Source organism: Carcharodon carcharias, chromosome 15 (assembly GCF_017639515.1).
Source record: "Carcharodon carcharias isolate sCarCar2 chromosome 15, sCarCar2.pri, whole genome shotgun sequence".
Classification (NCBI taxonomy): domain Eukaryota; kingdom Metazoa; phylum Chordata; class Chondrichthyes; order Lamniformes; family Lamnidae; genus Carcharodon; species Carcharodon carcharias.
In genome coordinates, this window is record NC_054481.1 from 25,461,728 (window position 1) to 25,487,869 (window position 26,142).

At 41.5% G+C, this 26,142-nt stretch overlaps 1 protein-coding gene across 2 annotated transcripts in view; it reads right to left on the reverse strand.

Moving 5' to 3' along the window:
- Positions 1 to 26,142, reverse strand: part of LOC121288057 (transformation/transcription domain-associated protein) — a 211,960-nt gene that overhangs the window by 16,750 nt on the left and 169,068 nt on the right. For both annotated transcript variants that reach the window (XM_041206337.1, XM_041206336.1), the window contains exons 65-67: positions 24,492 to 24,691; positions 20,595 to 20,856; positions 5,376 to 5,601 (exon numbers count right to left, since the gene is read on the reverse strand). In XM_041206337.1, coding sequence (XP_041062271.1) covers positions 5,376 to 5,601; positions 20,595 to 20,856; positions 24,492 to 24,691 — 688 coding nt within the window. The remainder of the gene's footprint in view (positions 1 to 5,375; positions 5,602 to 20,594; positions 20,857 to 24,491; positions 24,692 to 26,142) is intronic.

Genomic DNA, 26,142 nt, shown 5'->3' on the forward strand with positions numbered 1-26,142 from the left:
GCCTGGGCTGGAGAGTTTTAGTTATGAGGAGAGATTGGATAGACTGGGGTTATTTTCCCTGGAGCACAGGAAATTGAGGGGGGACATGATTGTGGTGTATAAAATTATGAGGGGCATAGATAGGGTAGACAGGAAGGAACTTTTCCCTTGGTGGAGGGATCAATAACAGGGGCATAGATTTAAGGCAAGGTGCAGGAGGTTTAGAAGGGATGTAAGGAAGAATTTTTTTCACCCAGAGGGTGGTGGGAATCCGAAACTCACTGCCTGAAAGGGTGATAAAGGCAGAAACCCTCATAACATTTAAGGAATATTTGGATGTGCACTTGCCACGTCATGGCATACAAGGGTATGGGCCTAGTGCTGGAAAATGGGATTAGAATAGTTAGGTACTTGTTTGACCGGCGCAGACTCAATGGGCTGACGAGCCTTTTTCTGTGCTGTAGACCTCTATGACTCTAAGATTCACAGCAGGAATTCACCAAGGCTCCTTCAACAGCACCTTCCAAACCCATGACTGCTACCAAGCAGAAAGACAAGGGCAGCAGGTAGATGGGAACCCCACCACCTGGAAGTTGCCCTCCAGTCACTCACCATCCTGACTTGGAAATATATCGCCATTCCTTCACTGTCACTGGGTCAAAGTCCTGGAACTCCCTTCTAACAGCAGTGTGTGTGTTCCTACACCACATGGACTGTAGTGGTTCAAGAAGGCAGCTCACCACCACCTGTTCAAGGGCAACCATGAGTGGGTAATAAATGCTGGCCCAGCCAGCGAAGCCCACATCCCGTGAGTGAATAAAAAAAAAACAGATCCAAGAATGCAGCAGAAGGTTGGTGATTCAGTGTTGCGGGCCACTGGGGAAAATGTAATCCTTCGAAGCAGTGGTGCTCTGCTCAGCGTGGTTGAAGAATTGAAGTTGTACTGTGATTTGGTGCTAAAGTGCAGACTTGGGAACCCAGGGGAACAGAATCTCGGGAGACAAGATTGAAACCCTGTGAGGTCAGCAGTCGTTGAAGCAGCCAGAGCTGGAGCAACTCTTGGAGAGAATTACAAGGTTAGGTTTTCGAAAGGCATGGGTGGAGACGTACAATTCCTTATAAAGGAAACAGTTTTAACAAGATTGCGTAACTCAGTAAACAATGACGACTGAGTGGGTTGCTGAGAAATCCACGGGATCTGTCTAGGTCGCACCTGCCATTTATTGCACAGCGTCATGTGTTCAACCACCGTTTGTTAATTCACAAGTAATATTAACCCTGAATGTTAGAGTATAAGATAGATATTGTAAATTGTTTTATCTCTCTGACTTTCTAGAGTCAAGTTTATTTTGTTTGTTTAAAACTATGGAATCTTGTGGCTTTAGTCTCTTAGCAAGTGTCTTGGATCTCAAACATTATCTACTTGAAACAAGAAGTTATGGTCCCCAATCTGATCATACCAAAAACTTGGGAGGCTGGTCCAGGATCATAACAATAAAACATACAGTATAGAAACAGGCTATTCACAGAATCATAGAATGATTACAGCATAGGAGGCCATATTGCCTGTGCTGGCCCTCTGAATTCACCTATTGCCACTCTCCTACCTATTCCCCATAGCTCTGCAATTTTTCCTTTTCGGATAATGATCCAATTCCCCTTCGAAAGCTTCAACTGACCCTGCCTCCACTACAGTCTCAGGCAGTACATTCCAGAGCCTAACCACTCGCTGCATTAAAAGTTTTTCATGTTGCCATTGTTTCTTTTGCCAATTACCTTAAATTTGCATGCTCTGGTTCTCAATCCTTCCACCAATGAGAACAGTTTCTCCCCATCTACACTGCCAAGACCACTCATGATTTTGGAATACCTCAATCAAATCTCCTCTCATCCTTCTCTTCTCTAAGGAGAGCAGTCCTAACTGCTCCAATCTTTCTACCTAACTAGAGTTCCCCAACCCTGAAACCATTCTTGTGAATCCTTTCTGCACCCTCTCTAATGCCATCACATCCTTCATATAGTGTGGTGCCCAGAACTGGGCACAATACTCCAGCTGGGGCTGAACCTGTGTTTTATACATTTGCCTACCAATTCCACTAATCTATGTACTTTTGAAGTTCTACACCATCCTCCTCATGGTTTACAATGCTTTCAAGTTATGTATCATCTGTAACTTATGAAATTGTGCCCTGTTATCCAAGGTCTAGTTCATCAATATATATCAGCAAGAGCAGGGGTCCACTATGAACTTTCCTCCAGCCCAAAAAACACTCAGCCAATTTTACATCCATGTTGCTACTATCTTTTTTATTCCATGAGCTCCAACTTTGCTCTGAAGTCTGTTGTGTGGCACTTTATCAAATGCCTTTTGGAAGTCCATGTACACCACATCAACAGTATTACCCTCATCAACCCTCTCTGTTATCTCATCAAAAAACTCAAGCAAGTCAGTTGAACACTATTTTCCCTTAACAAATCCATGCTGGCTTTACTTAGTTAACCGGCATTTGCCCAAGTGACTATTAATTTTGCCCCAATTATAGTCTCTAAAAGCTTCCCCACCACTGAGAATCTGGCCTTGTTGTTACCTCCTCTTTCACTATGATCTGAGCAGCAGCATTTTCTTTGGTAAAGACAGATACAAAGTATACATTTAATACATCAACTGTGTCCCCTGCCTCCATGTATAAATCCCCTTTTTGGTTCCTAATCGGCCCCACTCATTCTCTCACCACCCTTTTACCATTAAATGCCTTTGGAAGACTTTTGGATTATCTTTTATGCGAGCTGACAGTCTCTTCTCATACTCTCTATCTGCTTCTTCAATTCCCCTCTGAACCTTCTATATTTGGCCTGGTTCTTAACTGTATTATCCACCTGACATCCTTCATAGGCACACTTTTTCTGCTTCAACTTAATTTCTGTCTCTGGGTTTGTTTGTGCTACCTTTTCCCTTTATGGTAATATACTTTGTGCACAAATTATTTCTTCTTTGAAGGCAGCCCATTGTTCTATTATAAATTTTCCTGCTAATCTTTGATTCCAACTTATCTGGGCTAGAATCATTCTTACCCCATTGGAGTTGGCTTTCCCCCAGTTAATTATTCTTCCTCAAGATTGCTCCTTGTCGTTTTCTGTAGACAACCTAAACCTTATGATACAATGATCAGCCCTCTAAATGTTCCCCCACAGACACTTGATCCATTTGGCCTAACTCATTCCCAAGAATCAGGTCCAGCAATGCCTTCTTTCTCGTTGGGCTGGAAACATACTGCTGTAGATCATTCGCCTTAGCACATGCTGGAAACTCCTCCTCTCTGCCCTTTACACTACTGCTATCCCAGCCTATAATTGGATACTTAAAGACTGACATTATAACCACTCTATAATTCTTGCACCTCTCTGTAACATCCTTGAAATTTGTTCCTCTACATCCTTCCCCACTAGTTGGTGGCCTACAGACTGCACTGAGCAATGTAATTGCACCTTTTTTGTTCTTTTTGTTCTTTTGCTCTAGCCAAATAGATTCTGGAATTTGGAACATCCTCTCTTTCCAGCACTGCAATGGTTTCCTTAGACAATACTGCCACCCACTTCATTTCCTTTCTTTCCTATCTATCCCGGACACCTTGTATCGAAGAATATTTAATATCCAGTCCTGCGCTTCTTTCAGCCAGGTCTTTGTTATTGCAACAACATCATATTTGTGCACTTTCTGCGCCTGCAACTCACCAATCTTATTTATCAACCTGCACAGTATTACTTTCCCTCTCATGCTGAACCCACCCAATACTTTACTATTTCCTACTCTAGTACTGCCTGTCTCTTCCAATATTCTTTGCACCTTGGTATTGCTCTTTAGTAATACATACTGTTCCCACACCCCTGCCAAGTTAGTTTAAACCCTCCTCAACAGCACTAGCAAATTGCCCCGCCAAGGAAACTGGCCCCAGCTCTGAGTGCAACCCATCTGGCCTGTACAGGTCCTATTTCCCTCAGAAGTGAACATAATGTCCCAAGAATCTAAAGCCCTCCCTCTCCTGCATCATCTCTCCAGCCACACATTCATCTGTTTAATCCTCATATTTCTATACACACTTGCATGTGGTGCCGGGAGCAATCGGGAGGTTACTATTTTTGAGGTCCTGCTTGCTAATTTTCTATCTAGCTCTCAGTTCTGACTGCAGGACCATGTACCTCTTTCTGCCAATGTTGTTGGTACAGATGTGGACCATGACCGCTGGTTGTGCACTCAGGATGAGCTGCTGCAGTTCAGTGGTATCTTTGACCCTGGCACTAGGGAGACAACATACCATCCTGGATTCATGTCTGTGGCTGCAGAAGCACCTGTCTGTTTCCCTAACTATTGAATCTCCTATCATTATTGCTCTTCCGGTCTTCTTCATGCACCCCAATGCAGCTGAGCCAGCTGTGAAGCCGTGCTGAGACACTTCCTGCACATATGGTTATCCAGGGCACAGGAAATGTCTTTGAATTCCCACATGGAACAGGATATGCACTCCAGGGGTCAGGGCTGTCCTGCCACTCCTTTATCTATTAGATAATAAAATTTACTGCTTAAAAAAATAAAGACTCACCAGCTACTCATTTCTCCTCTTCTGTTGTCACTTAAATATAAGGAAGATCTTTGAAATGCTTTATTTAACCCTTATAGCCCCAAAAAATTGAAACTTTTAATTCTGCAACTCCTCAGACTAATCTCCTAACTTTGGAGAAAGGGAAACAAAGCTACAATAATCACCAGTAAATCAACTCACAGTCTTCCTGTGATGTCTCAGTTTATTTTTTCTCTCCCTCCCTCTCAATTCAATGATCCTCCTCCCAGTCTGCTTCATAGTGATCCTGACTTGCTGCACAGTATTTGGCGTAGTCTGTGCTGGTGTTTATGTTCCACAAGAGCCCCCTCCCATTCCGCTAACAGCATCTCAGCCTTCAGTGTACCTCTTTATCCTTTTTTCTTTCATGTACTCATCTAGTTTCCATTTGAAAGAATCTAAGATATTTGCTTCATGTACAACATGTGGTAGAATGTTCAACATTTTACCTGTAGAGAAAATAAATTTTTCCTTATTTACCTACTGGATTTATTTGAAGCTATCTTGCATTTATGGCCCCTAGTCTTGGATTCTCCCACAAGTGGAAAACATTCTCTGGACATCGTCCCTATCCAATGCATTCATAATTTTGAAGACTTCTATTAGGTCACCTCTAAGTCTTCTCTCTTGGTTGTGTGGTCTACTCCTGCTCCTATTTCTTATGTACTTCAAGGGATATCAGAAAATTTTTAAAAAATCTAAATACCAATGAGAAGTGGGACTTCATGAACTTCATGGCATTATAACCAAACATTGTAGACATATCAAAGATCCACTAACCGTGCAATTTTGATGTAATAATGTGTTGGCTTAGGCATAAGGAACTCTCCTGGGATCTCCACGTCTGCTGTCTGTGCAGAAAAGTTACTAAGAAACCGACACTTCTCCTCAATCAGAAAGAATTTAGGCAGCTGCTTGGTTTTTGCCTCCAGAATCTTTATCCATTTCTTTAGCTTGGAGATGAGATTATGAAGCTTCATTGAGCCTGGCACACTAAAGTCAAAATCTGCAACAAAAAAATGGGGCACATAAGTTGGACGTAAAAATACATATAGATATATACTTTCATTTTCGCAGCAAAGTCAAATAAATTCACAGCAACTCATGTATTCAACTTACAAGTTCTTGTAAATGTTCAGAAACCTATTTTCTTTACTTAAGGTCTACAACTTCTATTGCAATTTTTGATTAGACAAGAGCAATCTCAGCGACATTGCCTTTTGGTAAAAGTCACTTTCAAACACTTGGGCGGGTTATTGTCAGTGGCTCAGCAACACACACTGCTCTCTTCCTATCGGTCACTGCAGTAAAGGAACAGCTAGATAAACCTCTGTTTTATGTTCTTCAAAGAGTGCTTAATGCAGCTGGTCACCGATGGGTTTTATTCTGAAAGAGTTTGTAATTAACCTTCTAATGCCTCAAATCCTCAAAACTAACGCAGCTCATTCTAGAAATCTGTTTTGCCTGCTGCAGTGAACAATCTTGTGCCTTTGAATCACAGAGCTTACTCTACGTAATTAACTTGAAGGAGGGCACTTAGTGCCTTAATCTTAAGATTAGGAAACAAATGAAAAGGAAATGCCAGGCCTCTCATATTTATCACTTTAAATTAATAATCGCATTTGTTAATATGTAAATTTGTTAATAGCTATAGGGATTCGCCACAAAAATAACCCAATGACATTATACTTGAAGAATGAATCAGTTAAGGCTAACAATTTGTGGTTTTCATGGAAATTACTTAAATTGTACTTAATAAAATTAGAAACTGACATATCCAGGAACCATAAACTGCAGCCCTGATCATGGGCTTATTGAAAAACTGGGAGCTGGCTGCATCTATATTTGATAGAATTATACTTTCCCACTGGTGGGTTGCTAATTTTGCTAGACTTGTTTTCGGGGCTTCCAAAAACCCACCAGCTATTACACAACCAATAGGAGAAGCTGGACAAAGATCCTCAGCCACACATCAACAGCAACTTACATTTATATAGTGCCTTTAATGTTATAAAATATCCTAAGGCACATTACAAGAATGTTATCTGACAAAATTTAATGCCAAGTCACATTAGAAGATATTAGTGACCAAAAACCGAGTCGAAGAGATAGATTTTAAAGCAGGAGAGAGGATTGAAGAGACGGAGAGACTTAGGGAACTCCAGAGCTCAGGGTTTAGACAACTAAAGGTACAGCCACCATTGCTGCAGAGATTAAAATTGGGGGTTGCACAAGAGGTCAAAATTGGAGGAGCACCAAGATCTTGACAGGTTCTGGGGTCAGAGGGGGTTACACAGACAGGGAGGGGAGAGACCCTCTTAGTGTAGGGATGCAAGTTGCTACTGTTTTTGTATTAAAACAGAAAATTCTGGAAATACTCAGCAGATCTGGCAGCATCTGTGAAGAGAGAAACAGATTTAACGTTTCAGGTCTGTGACCTTTCATCAGAACTGGGAAAAGTTAGAAATGAAATAGGTTTTCAGTAAATAAAAGAATCATATTATCTAAATGGTGAGAGATTGCAGAGTTCTGAGATGCAGAGGGATCTGGGTATCTTTGTGCTTGAATCGTAATAGGCTAGTATACAGGTACAGCAAGCAATTAGGAAAGCTAATCTAATGTTATCATTTATTCCGAGGGGTATTGAATACAAAGGTTGGGGGGGGGGGTTTGGCGCGGGGGTGTTATGCTTCAGTTCTACAGAGCACTAGTGAGACCACATCTAGAGTACCGTGTACAATATTGGTCACCTTATTTAAGGAAGGGTGTGAATGCGCTGGAAGCAGCTCAGAGGAGGTTTAACAGACTAATACCCAGAATGGGCAGGTTGTCTTATGAGAAAAGGTTAGACAGGCTAGGCTTGTATCTGCTAGAGTTTAGAAGAGTAAGAGACAACTTGATTGAAACACAGAAGATCCTGAGGGGTCTTGACAGGGCAGATGTGGAGGGCTGGTTCCTCGTGTGGGAGAATCTAGAACTAGGGGGTCGCTATTTTAAAATAAGGGGTTGTCCATTAAAAAGGCAGATGAGGGGAAATATTTTCTCTCAAAGGGTCACAAGTCTTTGGACTCTTCTTGAAAAGGTGATGGATGCAGTCTGAACATTTTAAAGGCAGAAGTGGATAGGTTCTTGGTAAGCAATGGGGTAATAGTTTATCGGGGGGGGGGGGGGGGGGGGGGGGGGTGTAGGTGGGATGCAGATTTGAGGTTACAATCAGATCAGCCATGATCTTATTGAATGCCGGAACAGGCTCAAGGGGCTGAATGGCCTACTCCTGCTCCTTGTTGCGAGGGGAGAGTTGGTAGTAGGCAAAAGAAAAAGAGAAGGCCTGTGATAGGGTAGAGGACAGGAGAGATTAAATGGTTAAAAGATTCACTGTGCAAAGCCAAAGGGAGTGGCAATGGGACATGTAAAGAAACAAAAGATGCGTTTACAGGAGATACGCATGGCAGGATCCTCATTATTCACTATCTGAGAGCAAAATAAAAGAAATCAGGAAAATGTGAAAAAAAAACATACCAGCAAACAGAAGCAAAACAAAATGGGGCAGAGTTACGATCTAAAATTGTTGAACTCAGTACTAAGTCCAGAAGGCTGTTAAGTGCCCAGTCGAAAGATGCTACTCGAGCTTGCATTGAGCGTCATCAGAACACTGCAGGAGGCCAAGGACGGAGAGGTCAGAGTGGGAGCAAGGTGGAGAATTTAAAACAACAGGCAATGGGGAGTTCGGGGTCACGCTAGCAGAGGTGCTCCACAAAGCAGTCACCCAGTCTACTTTGGTACCCCCCAATGTAGAGACCACATCATGAGCAGCGAATAGTGTAAACTAAATTGAAAGAAGCACAAGTAAATCGTTATTTCACCTGGAAGGAGTGTTTGAGACCTTGGACAGTGACAAGGTGTGGGGGGAGGAGAGAAGGTAAAAGGGCAGGTGTAGCATTTTCTGCGCTTGCATGGAAAGGTGCTGTAGGAAAGGGGTGAGACTGTTTCAGGTGACAGGAGTAGACCAGGGAGCCATGGAGGGAACAGTCCCGTTGGAATGCTGAAAGGGGAGGGGAGGGGTGATGTGTTTGGAGGTGATAGAAAAGAAGGAGAATGGTCTGTTGAATGTGGAGGTTATTGGAGTGAAAAAGTGAGGACAAGGGGAGCCCTATTGTAGTTCAGGAAGGGAGGGAAAGGCGTGAGAGCAGACATGTGTGAAATAGAACAGACATGGTCAGGTGCCTCAAAAACAAAACCTCTGGTCATTTAATCTCTCCTGCCCTCCACCCTCTCACAGGCCTTCACTTTTGTTCTTCTCCCCACCCTCCGCCTTTCACTTAACTAAAGCCTATTGCAATTTGAAATTCTCCCAGTTCTGATGGGTCATAGACCTGAAACATCAACTGTTTCTCTCTACAAATGCTGCCTGTCCTGAGTATCTCCAGCATTTTCTGATTTTATTTTAGATTTCCAGCATCTGCAGAATTTTGCTTTTGTTATTTTTTGCATTGCTTTTCCTTCTTACATTTCACTGCAAAATTAGGCAAAATAATTAAACCAGGGAATTGTTGAAGTTTGAGGACGCACATCCGATACTCAATAAACCTAATAAAGATGGAAAACTCCAACCAATCTGCATATCTTTTCTTAGATTAGTATTGTATTTATTGGTAACCTCAAATTTCAGCCACGTCAAATTGATGATAACTCACAACTGGGTCACACCCCCAAGTTAAAACAATTCTATTTGTGCTGAACCTATTCAAATAAATACAATATTTCAAAGAGAAACCCTACAGCTCTGAATGGCTTTTGGATGCAGAACATACATTCCTTTGGGTCCTGGACCACAAACCAGATCAATGCATGTTTGTTACAACTGGCACAGAGCCCTAATTACTGTTCCCATGTTCACAACAATGTTTCTTGATAACTGGGTTCTGCGCAAGGCATGACTCAAAGTGGAGCTCACATAACTGCAAAAATAGAAAACCATCAAGAGATGGAGTGGAACGGTTTTGTCCCTGCCAAGGCATGTCAGTCATGGCATAGATTATTACCTAAGTAATTAACATTATCTACATGCAAGGTAAGCTTTTTTCTATCTCTCAAATTGTATCATAAGCCTTTAGTTCCTTTGCTCAATTTATATTTCTTGGAGTATTGGATTGGAAGTTGAAAAGCCATTAACGCTGCTGCTTTCAGTCAAAGTGAAAGGCTCGGAGCAAAAGGTTTTTTAACCTGCAAATGAGATTCTCTGTTCTGACAGGGAGGAATGAGGAAAGATCCTTATGCCTGACTGCCTAAAGGTCACATTGTGCGTTTGCACACCCATCAACATCCAGAAACGGTAACTGAGGCACTGAAGAGAAGGCAGATTCGCACTGCGTTATAACAAAATTACTCGGTAGAAGGCTGTTCTGCTGATGCCCTGGTTTAAGGGAGATTGCGTAGGGCATTACACATTATCCCATGCCTATGAAAACCTGTGGAGAGTATTCCAGAAAATGCTGTAAATATAGCAGTGGAGAGTTTTGGGGTCTGAAGAAAGGTCAACATTAACTGTTTCTCCTTCTCTGCAGATGATGCCCAAGTTGCAGAATATTTCCAGCATTTTCTGTTTTTATTTCAGATCTCCAGCATTAACAGTATTTTGCATTAGTGCTAGGTCTCATGGTATATCCTGAGACGAAGGAGGTGAGAGGTGAAAATCAACTTAAAATTGAAAGGTTACACTGCACCATCGATCAGGGAATAGTAGCATAGTGGTTATGTTACTGGATTATTAATCCAGAGGCCCGAACTAATGATCAGGAGATGGGTTCAATCCCACTATGGCAGCTGGGGAATTCAAATTTATCAGAATGGTGTCTATGTATCAGTAATTGTGATCATGTAACTACTGAATTGTTGTAAAAACCCATCTGGTTCACTAACAATGTTTAGGAAAGGAAAGCTGTCAGCCTTACCCGGCCTGGCCTACTTGAAACTCTAGACCCACAGCAATGTGGTTGACTCTTAATTGCCCTCTGAAATGGCCTAGCAAACCACTCAGTTAAGGGTAATTAGGGATGGGCAATAAATGCTGGTCTTGACAGCGATGCTCCCATCCTGTGAATGAATAAAAGAAAGCCACGCATTTTTTCTCTCAGAACTTGTGGAATTCTCTTCCGCAGAAAGCAGTGGAGGCTGAGTCATTGAATTAATTCAGGGCTGAGTTAAATACAACTTTGATAGACAAGAAAGTCAAAGGTTATGTGGGGGCAGACGGAAAGGTGGAGTGGAGGCCACAACCAGATCAGCCATGACCTTATCGAATGGCGGAGCAAGCTTGCAGGTCTGGAACGTGTACTAAGTCCTATGAGTATGACAAGGGTTCACAGAATCGTTACAGTACAGGACGCTATTCGGCCCATCATGTCTGCATTGGTTCTCCAAATGAGCATTTCACACAATGTATTCTCCTGCTTTCTCCATGTAACCCTGCACATTATTTGAAAAGAAACAGTCATCTAATTCTCTTGAACGCCTAGATTAAATCAGCCTCCACCATTCTCAGACAGTGCATTCCAGACTCTGATCACTCGCTGTGTGAAAAGGTTTTTTCTCACATTGCTTTTGTTTCTTTTACCAATTACCATAAATCTGTCTCCTCTGATTCTCGATCCTTCCGCCAATGGGAACAGTTTCTCCCTATCTACTCTGTCTAGGCCTTCGTGACTTTGAATGTCAAATCTCCTCTCAGTCTTCTTTTCTCCAAGGAAGAGTCACAGCTTCTCCAATCTGTCTTCATAACTCAAGTTCCTCATCCTTGGAACCATGCTTGTAAACCTCTTCTGCATTCTCTCCAATGACTTCATATCCTTCCTGAAATGCTGCGCCCAGAAGCGTACACAGTACTTCAGCTGAGGTCTAACTAGAATCTTATAAAAGCTCAACATAACTTCCTTGCTCTTGTAATCTATGCCTGTATTAATAAAGCCCAAGATACTATACGCCTTATTAACTGCTCTCTCAACCTGTCCTGCCACTTTTAATGACTTATGCACATAAACACCCAGGTCCCTCTGCTCCTGCACCTCCTTTAGAGTAGTACCCTTCATTTTGTACTGTCTCTCCGTGCTCTTCCTACCAAAACATATCATACCACATTTCTTCACACTGAACTTCATCTGCCACCCATTCCACCAACTTGTCCACGTCCTTTTGAACTTCTACATCGTACTCCTCACATTTCACAATGTTTCCCTTTTTTTTTAATATTGGCAACTTTTGAAATTGCTCCCTTTACACCAAGGTTTAACCCATGAATATATATCAGGAAAAGCAAGGGTCCCAATACCATCTCTGGGGAACTCCACTATAAACCTTCCTCCAGCCCGAAAAACATCCATTAACCATTGCTCTCCGTTTCTTGTCACTCAGCTAATTCTGCATCCATGTTGCTACAGTCCCTTTTATTCCATGAGCTATAAATAATTTCTCAAGTCTGTCATGCAGCACTGTGTCAAGTACTTTTTGAAAGCCCATGCACACCAGATCGGCAGCGTTGCCCTCATAACCCTCTCTGTTACCTCTTCAAAAAATTCCAGCAAGTTAGTTAAGCATGATTTTCCCTTAAGAAATCCTTGCTGGCTCTCCTTAATTAACTGAAGTTTGTCTATATGACTATTAATTTTGTCCCGAAGAGGTTTCGCCACCACCGAAGTTAAACTGACTGGTCTGCAATTGCTGGGCTTATTCTCACTCCCTTTTTTGAACAGCAGCATAATGTTTGCAATTTTCCAGGCCTCTGGCACCACCCTTGAGTCTAAGGAAGACTGGAAAATTATGGCCAATGCCTCTGCAATTACCACTCTCACTTCCCTCAGTATCCTTGGATGAATCTCATCTGGTCCCAATGCCTTGTCAGTTTTAAGTACAGACAGCCTATCCAATACCACCTCCTTATCAATTTGAAATCCTTCTAGTGACTGAATTTCCTCCTCTTTCATCATGGCCTGGATAGCATCTTCTTTCTTAGTAAACACAGATACAAAGTATTCATTTAATACCTCAGCTACACCCCCTGCCTCCACATGTAAATCCCCTTTTTGGTCCCCAATTGACCCTATTCCTCCTTTTACCACCTTTTTACTATTTATACGCCGATAGAAGACTTTGGCACTCCCCTTTATGTTAGCAGCCAGTCTCTTTTCATATTCCCTCTTTGCTTTTTCACCGCCCTGAGACTTCTGTATTCAGCCTGATTCTCAATTGTATTTTCTACCTGAAACTTTTCCTTCTTTATCTTAATTTCTACCTGCTTTATCATCCAGGGAGTTCTGGATTTGTTTGCCTTACCTTTCCCTTTTGAGGGAATGTACCTTGACTGTGCTGAATCATCTCTTATTTGAAGGCAGCCCATTGTTCAGCTACTGTTTTTCCTACCAACCTTTGGCTCCAATTTATTCGGCCCAGACCCATTCTTGACCAATTGAAATTGGCTTTCCCCTACTTAATTATTCTCACTCTGGATTGTTCTTTGTCTTTTTCCATAGTTAGCCTAAACCACACAATACAATGATCACTGTCCCCTAAATATTCTCCCACTGACACATGATCTACCTGGCCCACCTCATTCCCAAGAACCAAGTCTAGCAGTGCCTCCTTTCTCATTGGATTGGATACAGTGCTGTAGAAAATTCTCTTGAACACACACTAGGAACTCTTGCCCCTCGCTGCCCTTTACACTACCTCTATCCCAATCTATATTCGGATAATTAATGTCCCCCTTTATAACTACTTTCTAATTTTTGCACCTCTCTGTAATTTCCTTGCAGATTTGTTCTATCTACAGCTTCCCACTAGTTGGTGGCCAATAGGCTTCACCAAGCAATTTAATGGCACCCTTTTTGTTCCTTAGTTCTAGCCAAATAAATTCTGTCCCTTGTCCCCTCTGGGGCATTCTCTTTTTCCAGCACTGCAATACTCTTCTTAATAATTACTGCACCCTCCCTCTTTTGTTCCTTTCCTTATCTTCCCTGAACACCTTGTATCCAGGAATATTTAACACTAAGTCCTGCCCTTCCTTGAGCTAGGTCTCTGTTATAGCCACATCATAATTGCACATGGTAATATGTGTCTGTAACTCAACAATCTTATTTATCACATTCCTTGCATTCACATACATGCACTGTAACCCTGATTTAGACTCTCTTACTTTCTCCCTTACTCTGGTCCCACCTAATAACATGCCATTCTCTAATGCTTTCTTTCTCTCCCAGTAGTTTGTGCACTTTGGTATTCCTTGTTTGATATTTTCTCCTGGTTCCCATACCCTTGCCGAGTTAGTTTAAATACTCCCCAACAGCACTAGCAAAACGCTCCACAAGGAACTCAGACCTGGCTCTGATCAGGTGCAACCCATCCGGTTTATATACCTTGCTAATACTGATAAATCCTACTAATACTTAACACATGATACAACCAGTAACAACCCTTGCTTAAAAATAAAAGATAATATTCACCAGCTACTCACTTGTTCCTTATTATAACTTCATATTTTTTCATTTTTAATCTTCCAGTTATTGGGAATCTGTCCCTGAGCAGTAATCCTCACCAATCAACTCATGAGTTTCCTGTGATGTCACACCTTGATTTCCAAATCCGCAGACTGGGGAAGCTAGAGAGGCTGGTTCCCTCTTTCCCTGAAGTCTTGCCAATTTCTCTGGCTCCCTCTCCCCCTGAAGTCTCACCAATTTCTCTGGCTCCCGCTCCCACCGAAGTCTCGCCACTTTCTCTGGCTCCCTCTCCCACTGAAATCTTGCCACTTTCTCTGGTTCGCTCTCTCCCCAAAGTCTCGCCACATTTTATGGCTCCTCTAACCAAATTAGAAGTTCTGATAAGGTGTGCAGATCATGGGGGTCACACTCCTGCCTCAGTCTGAAGATCACCGGTTCAATCCCAATCTAAAGTCTTGAGCATTAAATCTGGCTGACATTCCTTTAGTATTGGCACTGTTAGAGGTGCTATTTTCAGAATAAGACATTAAACTGAGGCCCCAACTTCCCCCTCAGGTGGGTGTAAAGATCTTATGGCACTATTTCAAAGAAGAGTGGTGGGGGGTGGGGTGGTGTGCGTTCTCTTCAGTATCTAGCCGACATCGCTAAAAAAAAAATTACCTGGTCATCATTGTTTATGGGAGCTTGCTTTCCTTTTTTTTTAAAAAATAACTAATTTACGGTATGTGGGCTTGGCCAGCATTTATTGCACATCCCTAATTGTCCTTGACAAGGTGATGGTGAACTGCCTTCTTGAACTGCTGCAGTCCCTATGGCGTTGGTACACTCACAATGCTGTTAGGGAGGGAGTTCCAGTATTTTGACCCATCGATAGTGAAGGAACAGCGATATATTTCTAAGTCAGGATGGTATGTGATTTGGAGGGAAACTTCCAGGTGGTTGTGCTCCCACATATCTACTGTCCTTGCTCTTCTGGATGGTAGCAGTCGTGGATTTGGAAGGTGCTGTCTAAAGAACCTTGGTGAATTCCTGCAGTGCATCTTGTAGATGGTACACACTGCTGCCACTGTTCATTGGTGTTGGAGGAAGTAAATGTTTGTAGATGGGGTCAATCAAGCAGATTGCTTTGTCCTGGATGGTGTCAAGCTTCTTGAGTGTTGTTGGAGCTGCACTCATCCAGGCAAGTGGAGAGCATTCCACCACACTCTTGACTTTTGCCTTGGAGATGGTGGACAGGCTTTGGGGAGTCAGAAGGTGAGTTACTCACCACAGGATTCTTAGCCTCTGACCTGCTCTTATAGCCACAGTATTTGTATGGCTAATCCAGTTCAGTTTCTGGTCAATGGTAACTCCCAGGATGTTGAGACATTATCTGTAAGGTATGATTCCTCGAGTATGACTATGTCAGGCTGTTGCTTGACTAGTCTGTGAGACAGCTCTCCCAATTCTGGCACAAGGCGCCAGATGTTAGTCAGAAGGACTTTGCAGGGTCGACAGGGCTCGGTTTGCCACTGTTGTTTTTGGTGCCTAGGTTGATGCCAGGTGATTCATCCGGTTTCATTTCTTTTAATTGACTTTTTAGTGATTTAATACAACTAAGTCAGCCACGTTACTGCGGATCTGGAATCACATGTAGGCCAGACCAGGTAAGGATGGCTGATTTCCTTGCCTAAAGGACATTAGTGAACCAGATGTGCTTTTACAAATATCAACAATAATTTCATGATCATTAGACTTTTAATTCCAGATTTTTATTTAATTCAAATTCCACATGGGTGGGATTCAAACCCAGGTCCTAGAGCATTACTCTGGGTCTTTGAATTACCAGTCTAATTGACTGGTATATTTCCTCCATTACAACAGTGGCTAGACTTCCATTGACTATAAAGTGCTTTGGGGTGTCTTGAGGTTTATGAAAGGCACTACGGAAATGCAAGTTATTGCCTTTCCTGATGACAGTAATCCATTAAAAGCAACTGCCCTTGCCTCATGCATTAATCGGTACTCTATCCAATTCCATCATAAACCTTATGCAGTTTTAGTGAAGGATAAAGTAACAACACTGAAGTATCCAGCGTGTGATAACACTCAGCCTTGAAGCGTGTTCTTCTCTTTAATAGCTTGTGACACTTTTTACAGCTCAAACAGCTCTGCAGTAGCCAATTGAGAAGCTGTTATAATTTATCTATCTTACAGGGACACTTCTATCAGCCTAGTCTATCCAACACAAAAGACTCTGTTCCATAGCAAAAGATAATGGTCTCATTTTAAAACATTTCCATAGTTAGATGAAGACATACAAACCTCAGCTTACATACATGACACCTTTACAGTATTAAGGTTTTACATTTTGCAGTGATTCTAAATGATCTTCTCATTTCATATTAAAGGTTGTTAGTTTACTTATTTCATAATAAATCTTTAAACAGAGGGCCAAATGTGTACCAGGTAGTCTATAAGATTAAATGGCGACTGCTGTCTTTGGCTCTGAAGCTTTGCACTTGCTGCAGTCTATGGCAACTAAGCCCGCATCAGACTTTGCATTGGAATACTAAAACATCACGGGTTTCCCTGACCGTTGGCAGGGGCTGGAGACCCTGACCACTTGCAAATCTTAGATACCTGCAGGTTCATGCGGCTGTTCTGCTGGAGCTGCAGCAGTTTAGACATCCTAAGCCTAAACCAAGAACAGCAGAGGTTGGCACTGGCTGGAGAAAACAGAGGCCCCTGTTTATAGTATTCCAGTTCAAAGTCTGATGTGGGCTCAGTTGTCACACACTGCACTAAATGCAAAGGGTTCGGAGTCAAAGATAGCAGTCATCCTGGTTTAAAGTTTCATTACCAAAGAAGTGATTTGGAGCTCTCCAAACACTGCTCATTCACCTAGGGAAAAAACAGATTACGGCCACTTGGCCAACAACCCCTCTCTTTTGTCAAGCTCTTCAGTTTAGCCTTTTTGTAAAAAAACACCAAAATGATGCGTTTCTAATGGCATTCCCCAGAATCTGGAGGTATTGACTCCTGCAGCGAATCTGTTAACATTATCAAAGTACCTAAATGGTTTACTTAGGAAACTGGAAAAAGCAATAGTCAGACAAACATCAGAGAATGTGCACTTTGCTAATGAGGGCCAAATTCAAGAAATCAGAATGCCAGTGGAAAAACGTTCCACTTTGATGAGAAAGAAAAATCCACAAATGCTTTAAAACCCATCAAATCTTCCTTCAGATCCTTCCATTTCCCGGTTTAGCAGTTTTTAAACCACCTTTCATGTTCAGTCCTAGTTAGCATACACTTTGATTTTTAATCGGTTTGATTCAAAGCACGAGCAAACACAAGGACAAGCGATAAAACCCATTGCTAAGCACAGTACTGAAATGATGCAAAATAAAACCGAACAGAAACTCCCCTCAGGGTTACAGTACAACGTAAACAAATTTTAAAAATGATTAAATATTATCTATATTTGGATCGCCCTGCAATTTTTCAACAATCACCAACACACAAACTGTTTCACCATTATTTCTTTGCTGGGTGACCATTATCCATTAAATTCAATCATGTGGTTCAGAACTCCCATTATTTACTGTCATACAACTGTTGTGCCTCAGAGAGTACATCATGCCAAACGGATGTGCACAAGCTATGTAGGTCACATTCATGACTAAAGCTACTTTCAGGAGTACAATCAGCTCTTCTCCATTTACAGAGAACCTTGACTGGAAAAAAAAAGCACCCATATTCATCAATTATTACACAGAAGACGACAAATCACCCAGATTTAGCCTATGTGCATACAAACTGATGGCATAATCAGACTTCAAGCAGCACCCAGAGCTACACTCTTATTTTAATTATCTTTCCTTTCCCTTGTTTTATAGCTGTTTATTACTGCGCTAGGTCCAGCCACTTCGGTGAAACAGCACCTTTTTTGATTCGTTAACTAGGTTACATTCAAAATATTCATTCGCTATGGTGGAATACTCCACCTTGTGGCTCATTTGGAAGTACAGGGACAGCTCAAAGAAAAATAAAACTTGCATTTATATAGCACCTTTCACTGCATTGCAAAGCACTAATAGCCAATGATATAATTTTGTAATAGTGACTAGTGTATTGTTGAAAATGTGGCAGCCAAGATGAACACAGTAAGCTGCCTCAAACAGAAACGAGATAATGACCAGATCGGCAGTTTTAATGATGTTGGTTGAGGGATCAAAACTAGTCAGATCACTGGGGAGAAAGCTTCACTAATCTGGACTGGCAACTGATCCTGAAGAGCACCTGAAGAGGAGCAACAAGTTCTCCCCATGCCATGCCAATATTCCTCCCTGAGCCAATGCAAAACAAACTGAAGAGTCAATCATTTTGTTGCTATTTGAGAGACACAGGTGGCATATAATGGATGCCACATTTGCTTTATGTGATGTTTCCGATAACGAGTAACTAACCATATGAAGTGCTTAGAAACATTTCAAAGACATAAAAAGGGTCTATGCAAATGCTTTCTATGCTGTCATTCAGGAGGTCATAATTTATAACACACACAACCCTACAGAGAGATAATGCAGTGGAGAACATGAATAAAACAGATCACACAAGTATTATTTTTTTGTTGCAGTACAAGGCTTATTTGACCAGTGCTGACTTCCTTCTCCAACTCAGGCAGTCCCCAGAGCAGAGAGACCGGCATCAATTACTGGCGACCATGTCAATCAAAGCAACTGCTGTAGAACATGCCATATTTAGATAAGTGGATTAACAGTTAACATCCACCTGGCCAACATGATTTCTTTAACTGGCTTTGATCACTTCAGCAGATCAGAGAATAATTTCACAGATTTCTTTCTCATCTTATTGGCCCCGAGTTTCTTTCTGTTGTCACTTTCAGGAAATGAGTTAGTCAGAGCCGCCACGATAGATGTAACTTAGTGGAAACAGATTTAAAAGGGTATGTGGTAGCCCCCATAAGGCCCATAGACCCTTGGAAACCAATGTCTTACAGCTTAAAGAGTTAGCAGCCTACCCTAAAATAAGGTGAAATCTCTCATTTATCAATGATGGAGTGATGGTTACAAAGCAGACTTTGTGATCTCCTTGATCGCCTTGGAGGTGGGGGTGGGGCAGCCAGGGAGCAGGGGGGAGTCAAAGTCAAAGAAGAATTTCCCAGAGTATTTTTCCATGATTAACCCTCTGTCTTTTCTGCTTTTTGCCACTGCCGAGAGATCACAAGGATAGGGGGGAGCGTGGTGGGATATGAAGTGTTTGGTCACAATAACCTAACCATCATGGTGTGCGAGAGGCAGGCAAAACGGACCAGCTGACCTATCCTGCCCATAAGTTTCACATGCTCATACACCCATAAGCTGCATCATCGAAGAGGCTAACTCAGTGTGAGTGAAGCCCGAAAGTAGCAAGCATTCCAATGAAGCAAACATAAATGTAAAATGGCCAACTTCGGTAAGGCTTTGTTTTATGGAATTATACATAGACAGGGAATTCTTTACACTAATTGTATGCCCCATTTTTTATTTCTTTATCTTTTATTGCTGATCCGAGGAGTAAAATAACTTATGAATTTGACAGCTCCCACTTCATATATTTTATTCATGGGGTAGAAATTCAGACACAAGCTAATTTTATATTTGTTTAATTACATTGAAAACTTAAGGAAAATAATCTGCTCTCTAATGACAAGAAGGAGTTGGCTTGTCACATTTTGAAGAACATGAACAGTATTTTTAAAATATATTATAAAAGAATTAACTTCTGGTACAAAGGTTAATTTACCAGTTTAAAAAAATACTAAATCTGCTTTGGTTATACAACACACAAACTCTCATCATGATGCTTTTAATTAAACACTCACCAAGCTCCTCACTATAAGGAATTGGTGATGTTTTTGCATGTTCCCTCTGTTTCAAGTTTTTCCTCCATTTTAGTGCTTTTTGTCTACCAAACCTTTTTTGTCCGCATGGTACAGTCAAAGTGGTGGGAGCACTTCATTTTTTTTTAATTATAGGTTAGAAATTGTATTTGGTGCTGAGATTTAAAGCTTTATTAAAGTAGCATGCTACACCATGTTACATGAGAGAGAAGGAAATAGGATAAGCTGATGAGGTTTGAAGAAGTGGCGTAAGGAGGCAGTTTTTGTGGAACATAAAATGCTGGCATAGATCAGTCTTCAGATATCTGAAGGCATGGGTGCCAATTGTGGGGCCAAGGAAACTGGGAGTGATCAAAAGACCAGAATTGGAGGAACGCAGAGATTTCAGCAGATTGAAAGAAGGTACAGAGATAGGGATGGGAGGATGACAAGGCCTCGAAATTGCTGAACGATTGGTGGAAATCCTTAAATAAAGTTCAATGATTGAAGCCATCACACTCACCAGGTCTGGAAACAGTATCATATGTTATTTTCCAGACACTGTCTGTTCTCCAGCTAGGCAATCTCACTGCCAAACCCAATATCCAAATTGCCTGATATTGTTGCAAATGGACATGCTTTACTCACCTGTTGTGAACTGCCCCTTGAGCTTCTGGAAGACCGGGTCTTGTGCTGTGGCCTGAGCCCTCCTCGCCAGAGACTCGGAGGCTGCGCTGGAGAACATGGTGGACACATTGGATACATTTTCTAGGCCAACTCCAAAAGTGCTTACGAGCTTCTTGACAAAGTTTAAGGTGTGGGGTGTGATTTTGGCATCAGACACAGCTCCACTCTTCTCAAAAGCCACAGAGTAGCACTTTGCCAGTCCTTGTTGCAGTTGTCTCAGCACCTAGGTACCAAAAAAATACTTAGCTGTTACAGCATAATGCACAGATTCCCTCAACACTCTCACCTCTACAGAGAATTGTGGGTTCAAGTCCCACTTCTGAGACTTGAGCACATAGCCTATGCTGACACACACACAGCTGTACTGCAGGAGTGTTGCATTGTTAGAGGTAGCGTCTTTCAAATGAGACTTTAAAGTGGGACCCAATCTACCCCTCAGGGTGCATGTAAAAGACCCCATAGGCACTATTTCGAAGTGAAGCAGGATAGATCTCCCCACTGCCCTGGTCCATTTTAATCCCTCAACCAACATCACTAAAACAAATTATCTGGTCATTATCTCACTGCAGTTTGTTAGAACTTGATATTGGCAAACTGGTGACCATGTTCTCTTGATTACAACAGTAACAATACTTGAAACTATTTCATTGCGTGAAGCACTTTGGAACATCTGAAGATCATAAAAGGTGCATAAATCATAAATGTGCACGTCTTTCATCTTTCCAAGTGGATCTTGATACTGTTCAAACTGTAAGCTGGCTAGGCTAGATAGCTAATGGAGCACATTCAACATATTTTTCAATGCAAAATCTCAGGACTCTGCAGTCTAGTCAAGCCACTGAGTAAGGGTTTCACTGCCTGATTGAACTATTATGTAGCCCGGTTCCAGTGGCTGAAGCATTATGCGCTCAATTGAAATGTCTGCTTTTCGAAAAATATAGTTGATTAGCATATCGAAAATGTTATTTTGACAAGACAGCTAGATAGTGCAGCACTCGGAAGACTCTGCACTGAAATAAAGTAGATCAAATGGTAAAGCTTAAAGATGTTCTTCACCAAGGCAAGAGAATCACCACATCAATTATCTCTCTCCACCCCCACCCCCCCAACCCCACACTTAAAGTACATTTTTTTTCCCAAGTTCTACTCAAAAGGTATAGCATTTCCCAATAGACTGATGGAATCCAACCTATTTCTATGCCTTGCTTCCTGACTGCTTGCTCTTGAACCAGTCCCACTCCAGGGACTTGAGTGTAAAATCCAGGCTGACAATCCCAGAAAGAGGACCGAGTTAGAGCAGCACTGCTGGAGGTGCGTCCTTCAAATGAGATATTAGACCAAGCACCTGCCTATCCTCTTAGAAGGACATAAAGATCCCATGCCACCATCATAAAGAAGAGGAGAGTTCCTCAGATTTCTGACCAATATTTATCCTTCAACAAAAATCACTTAATAAAATTCTGGCCATTACCTCAGTGCTGTTTGTGGGAGTTTGCAATGCACAAATCGGCTGTGCTGTTTCCTACATTACAGCAGTGACTAGACTTTAAAAGTACTTCACTGGCTAAAAGAAAACTTGCATTTATATAGCACCACTCAAAATGCCCCATAACATATTGCAGCCAATGATGTAGCTTTTAATGCAGGAAATGAATGCAAGAAAATCAAAGCGCTTTGAATGGCTCCAAGATGGTGAAAGGCAGGATATAAATGCAAGTCTTTCTTTCTCTGCTGCACTTATAATTGCTAGGGGATGGCTTTCTGTGCACTTTGGGAGAAAGCAGCTTTGTTCTTACACAATGCATCCCTTGGCCAAGTCTAAGTGCGTGGCTGTGTGGGAAGCAGTGAGGAGGGAGTCAGGAAAATGGACATCTAGCAGGTTACTGTGAAGTGCATCAAACGCACTAATGGCATTAAACTGACAGTTCAGTCTATACAAGGGCAGTGTGATATTGCAGTGGAATCTTTGTTATTCAGCATACTTTGGTATAAAAGGGAAATTGTGGATAATCAATGATTCCCAGTATCTGGTCTACAATCAATGCCCTAAACATTGGAATGAAGAAAAGCACAGTACAGATAAGAAAAAGATTATTTTGTTTTATATTTAACAACAAAAGGAGACGTTTGAGATTATAATGAAATATGCAACAAGGTGACATCTTGTGCAAGGCTTCATTCCACAAATTCTGGCAGATAATCGAAAAAGGTGAATAATTGGAATATGTCTAAAAGTTCCACTTTTTAACATCTAAGAGTTGCTACATGAGTTTAAGGTAGAAGTCGAGTGGTACTCCGATCTTACCTTATGTGTTATTGACACAAACATTGTGTTCACACGTGTCTGCTGCCCTGCAACAGGAAGTGATTGGTTTGCCCCTGAAGGGAAGAGGAGTGGGTGGCAAGGAGGTGGGACAATTTGACTTGAGGCAGGATGCCAAGTAGAATATTTAGATTTTTTCCCACTTTGAAGCTACAACAGAAAGGTCAGCTCATACAGACATAGCTGACCTTATCAATGAGCAACAGCTTCCCCCACTCCAGGCTTTGAGTAAAACCATTTCTTCAATTCCATTGGTCGTTCTGGTAATTACATAAGATAATCAGAAAGTTCTGACCAACTTCATCCCTTTAAAAAAAAGTCACGTTATCTTTGTTTATTTAATGTCATTTGGATCGTTTTATGCCAAACACGACTGAATTAGATATAACCGTGGGGGGTCACAGCTTCTGGGCAAAGCCTACAGTTACCATGAAGGCAGGACTCGCTTCAGTCATCCACATTCTCAGAGACAATGGTTAAAATGACTGGGTAAAATAGCAATCTGACTAGAGAAACTAGAGACAGCTTTGGGGAAAATAATAATCTTCATCGGAAAAAAGAAAATTCGACATGAACCCTTCTAAGAGCAAAGGTTAAAAATAAAAGACTGCTCTTACAAAGGCAATATTTGCTCTTTTTTGGTTTATTAATTAAAACACACATGGGTAGAAGAAGTAGGCATGAAATATCTAGAAGGGAGGCCATTCTGCCAAGGAAATCCTTGTTGAGTTTGCTTCTACCCACAATAGATAACCACATGTTCTTTCAGCAGATATCAATTCAATTCCTTTTTAAATGCATTAAATGAGGCAGAATCAATTCTCTATTCCAGGACAAATACAAGAACAAAATACTGTCGGGATGCTGGAAATCTGAAATTAAGCAGAAAAAGTTAAAACTGCAGCTCTGGCAGCATCCGAGGAGAGAGAAACCACATGAACGATTCAGGTTGATGACCTTATGTCAGGAATCAGAACCCGTTGAGTTTTTCCAGCATTTTCTGCTTTTACTGCCTCCCTCCAGGAGTTTGCTTCATATGTTGTAAGGTGAGTGTTTTCTTACCCTTATTAGCTGTTTGCAAACCTGGCAAGAACCATTACCTAGTTTTGAGGCTGGGCCATCTCATGACACCTTCATCCATAGCCAAGTTGCCAGTTGCAATGCAGCACTGACAGAACATGACATCTGCCCAGCCCCTGGGATTTTGACAGAATCAGACTAAAATGGAGGGGCAGAGTAGTAGAAGTAGAGCTAAAAGGAGGGATTAAAGACAAGTTTCATCAATTAAAATAAATCCTGATTCTTCAAAACAATCTCCAGTGCCTCTGAAGATGCACTTTGTACAACATTTAACCAGGCAAATGCAAAGGGAAATTAAATCTATCACACTAATGAATAAAAAGTATATCTTCAGGCATTTTCTTAGAACATTCACAATGGATCAGGCTATCAGACAGGCAAGGGTGAAACAGAGAGGGGGAGGCAGAGAGTGGAGTGGGAGAAAGGATGGGAGGAGGGAAACCAATCAAACAAACCTCTTCATGCCAGTTTTCACGGAACCACACCATTTGATCCACAATGCCCTCCAGGGATGACAGCAGGGTTGGGTGAAGCTCCCGCTGCATGTGCATTATCCGGCTGCAACGCCACATGGGTGCTGTGGCCCGTATTGGTCCAGGGTCGGAGGCAGAGTGAGACTGGGTGCCAACTGAACCTGGTTGCTGCTGTCCCGAGTCTGCAACAAAGAGAAAGGTGGCTCTCAGAATTCCTTTTCTGTTAAGCTTCAGGACAGTTGTTGCAACAACTTCCACGCTTCCCCCAATTCTTACTTGTTCCTCAAGTTAGCCCAAGAATATAAACTTAAATAATACTGGCAAATGCAATCATAATGCAAGATATAAATAGATGTAAAAATATCATACATGGACATACTTATTCTCACAGACACACACACACACACACACACACACACACACACACACACACACACACACACACACTAAAATAAAACAAGCTTTTATGAACTATATAAAGCCATTTTTAGGTATGCATTATTCACTAGAATTGCCATTTTCCCCCAAGGATTTATACTTATCAATAGACTTCACATTCATGCCATCTAAGCGCTGCCAGGGTGAGCATCCTCTTCTCCTCTCTACACAACCTCCTTTCTGATTTACTGACCTACATTTCTCCATTAGCTCGACAGCCTCATACTCAAAGCTGCATTCCCAATAGCTGCACTGCCTTGGAGATAATAAAGTGCACTGCTACCCACACAAAGGAATTATTAAAAGATTTCTTTATATTCATAATCCAGTTTGTACAAAGACGTAGTCAATAATTTAATAAATTAATTCTTACAAGATAAAAGATAACTGCACAAATTACATTTTTGGGGTTTGAAGGATTGAAATAAGGAGAGGAACTTATTTTGAATCTCTACCTCAAGTAAAACTGTAAATTGTTCAGTTTTATCCACACATGTCTATTCTTTCTCATTACTTTTGTCACCCCCCCTTCCTGCTTTCATAAGACCCTTCCCTGAAACACCAAAACCTTTCCCTGTACCTGAGGAGCATGAGCAAATTCTAAGATTTTGTTGTACTCATTGGGATATTTCGCTTTTGTACAAAACATATATATCTTTTAACTAAGAGAATGCTGCCATCAAAGGTTCGCTTTAACAAAAAAGCAACCCACCAAACATTCTAATTTAACATCACTGCATAATTTCACGAATGGGACAAATATCCCAATATTTAAAAATAAATTCAACGATCGCTGATAATTTTCTCTGTTTTTCAAATACACAACTGGTAATGCGGTGCCAAAATGTTTCAGTGGGAACTGACTGCACCCTAATCACACTGGCATCTGGGTATATTCTCCTCCAAATAGTCATCATCACAAAGAGCTTCTGTAAAGATGCTGGAAACTGGTCAAATAATCTTTAGCTGGGCACCACAATCTGTTACAAACATTTCTTGTGATGAACGTGGGTAATTATCTAACCTTGCATTAATACAAGGGCTTGAGCTTTGACACAAAGCCCAGCATAAAAGTGAACAATCATGCTAAAGGTAATATATATTATATGACTTAAAATGCAGATAAAGTGCTTTTTCACAACCAAATCCAGAAAATTGAATTATTGCACCAAGTTTAAAAAAAAGTAACTTGAAG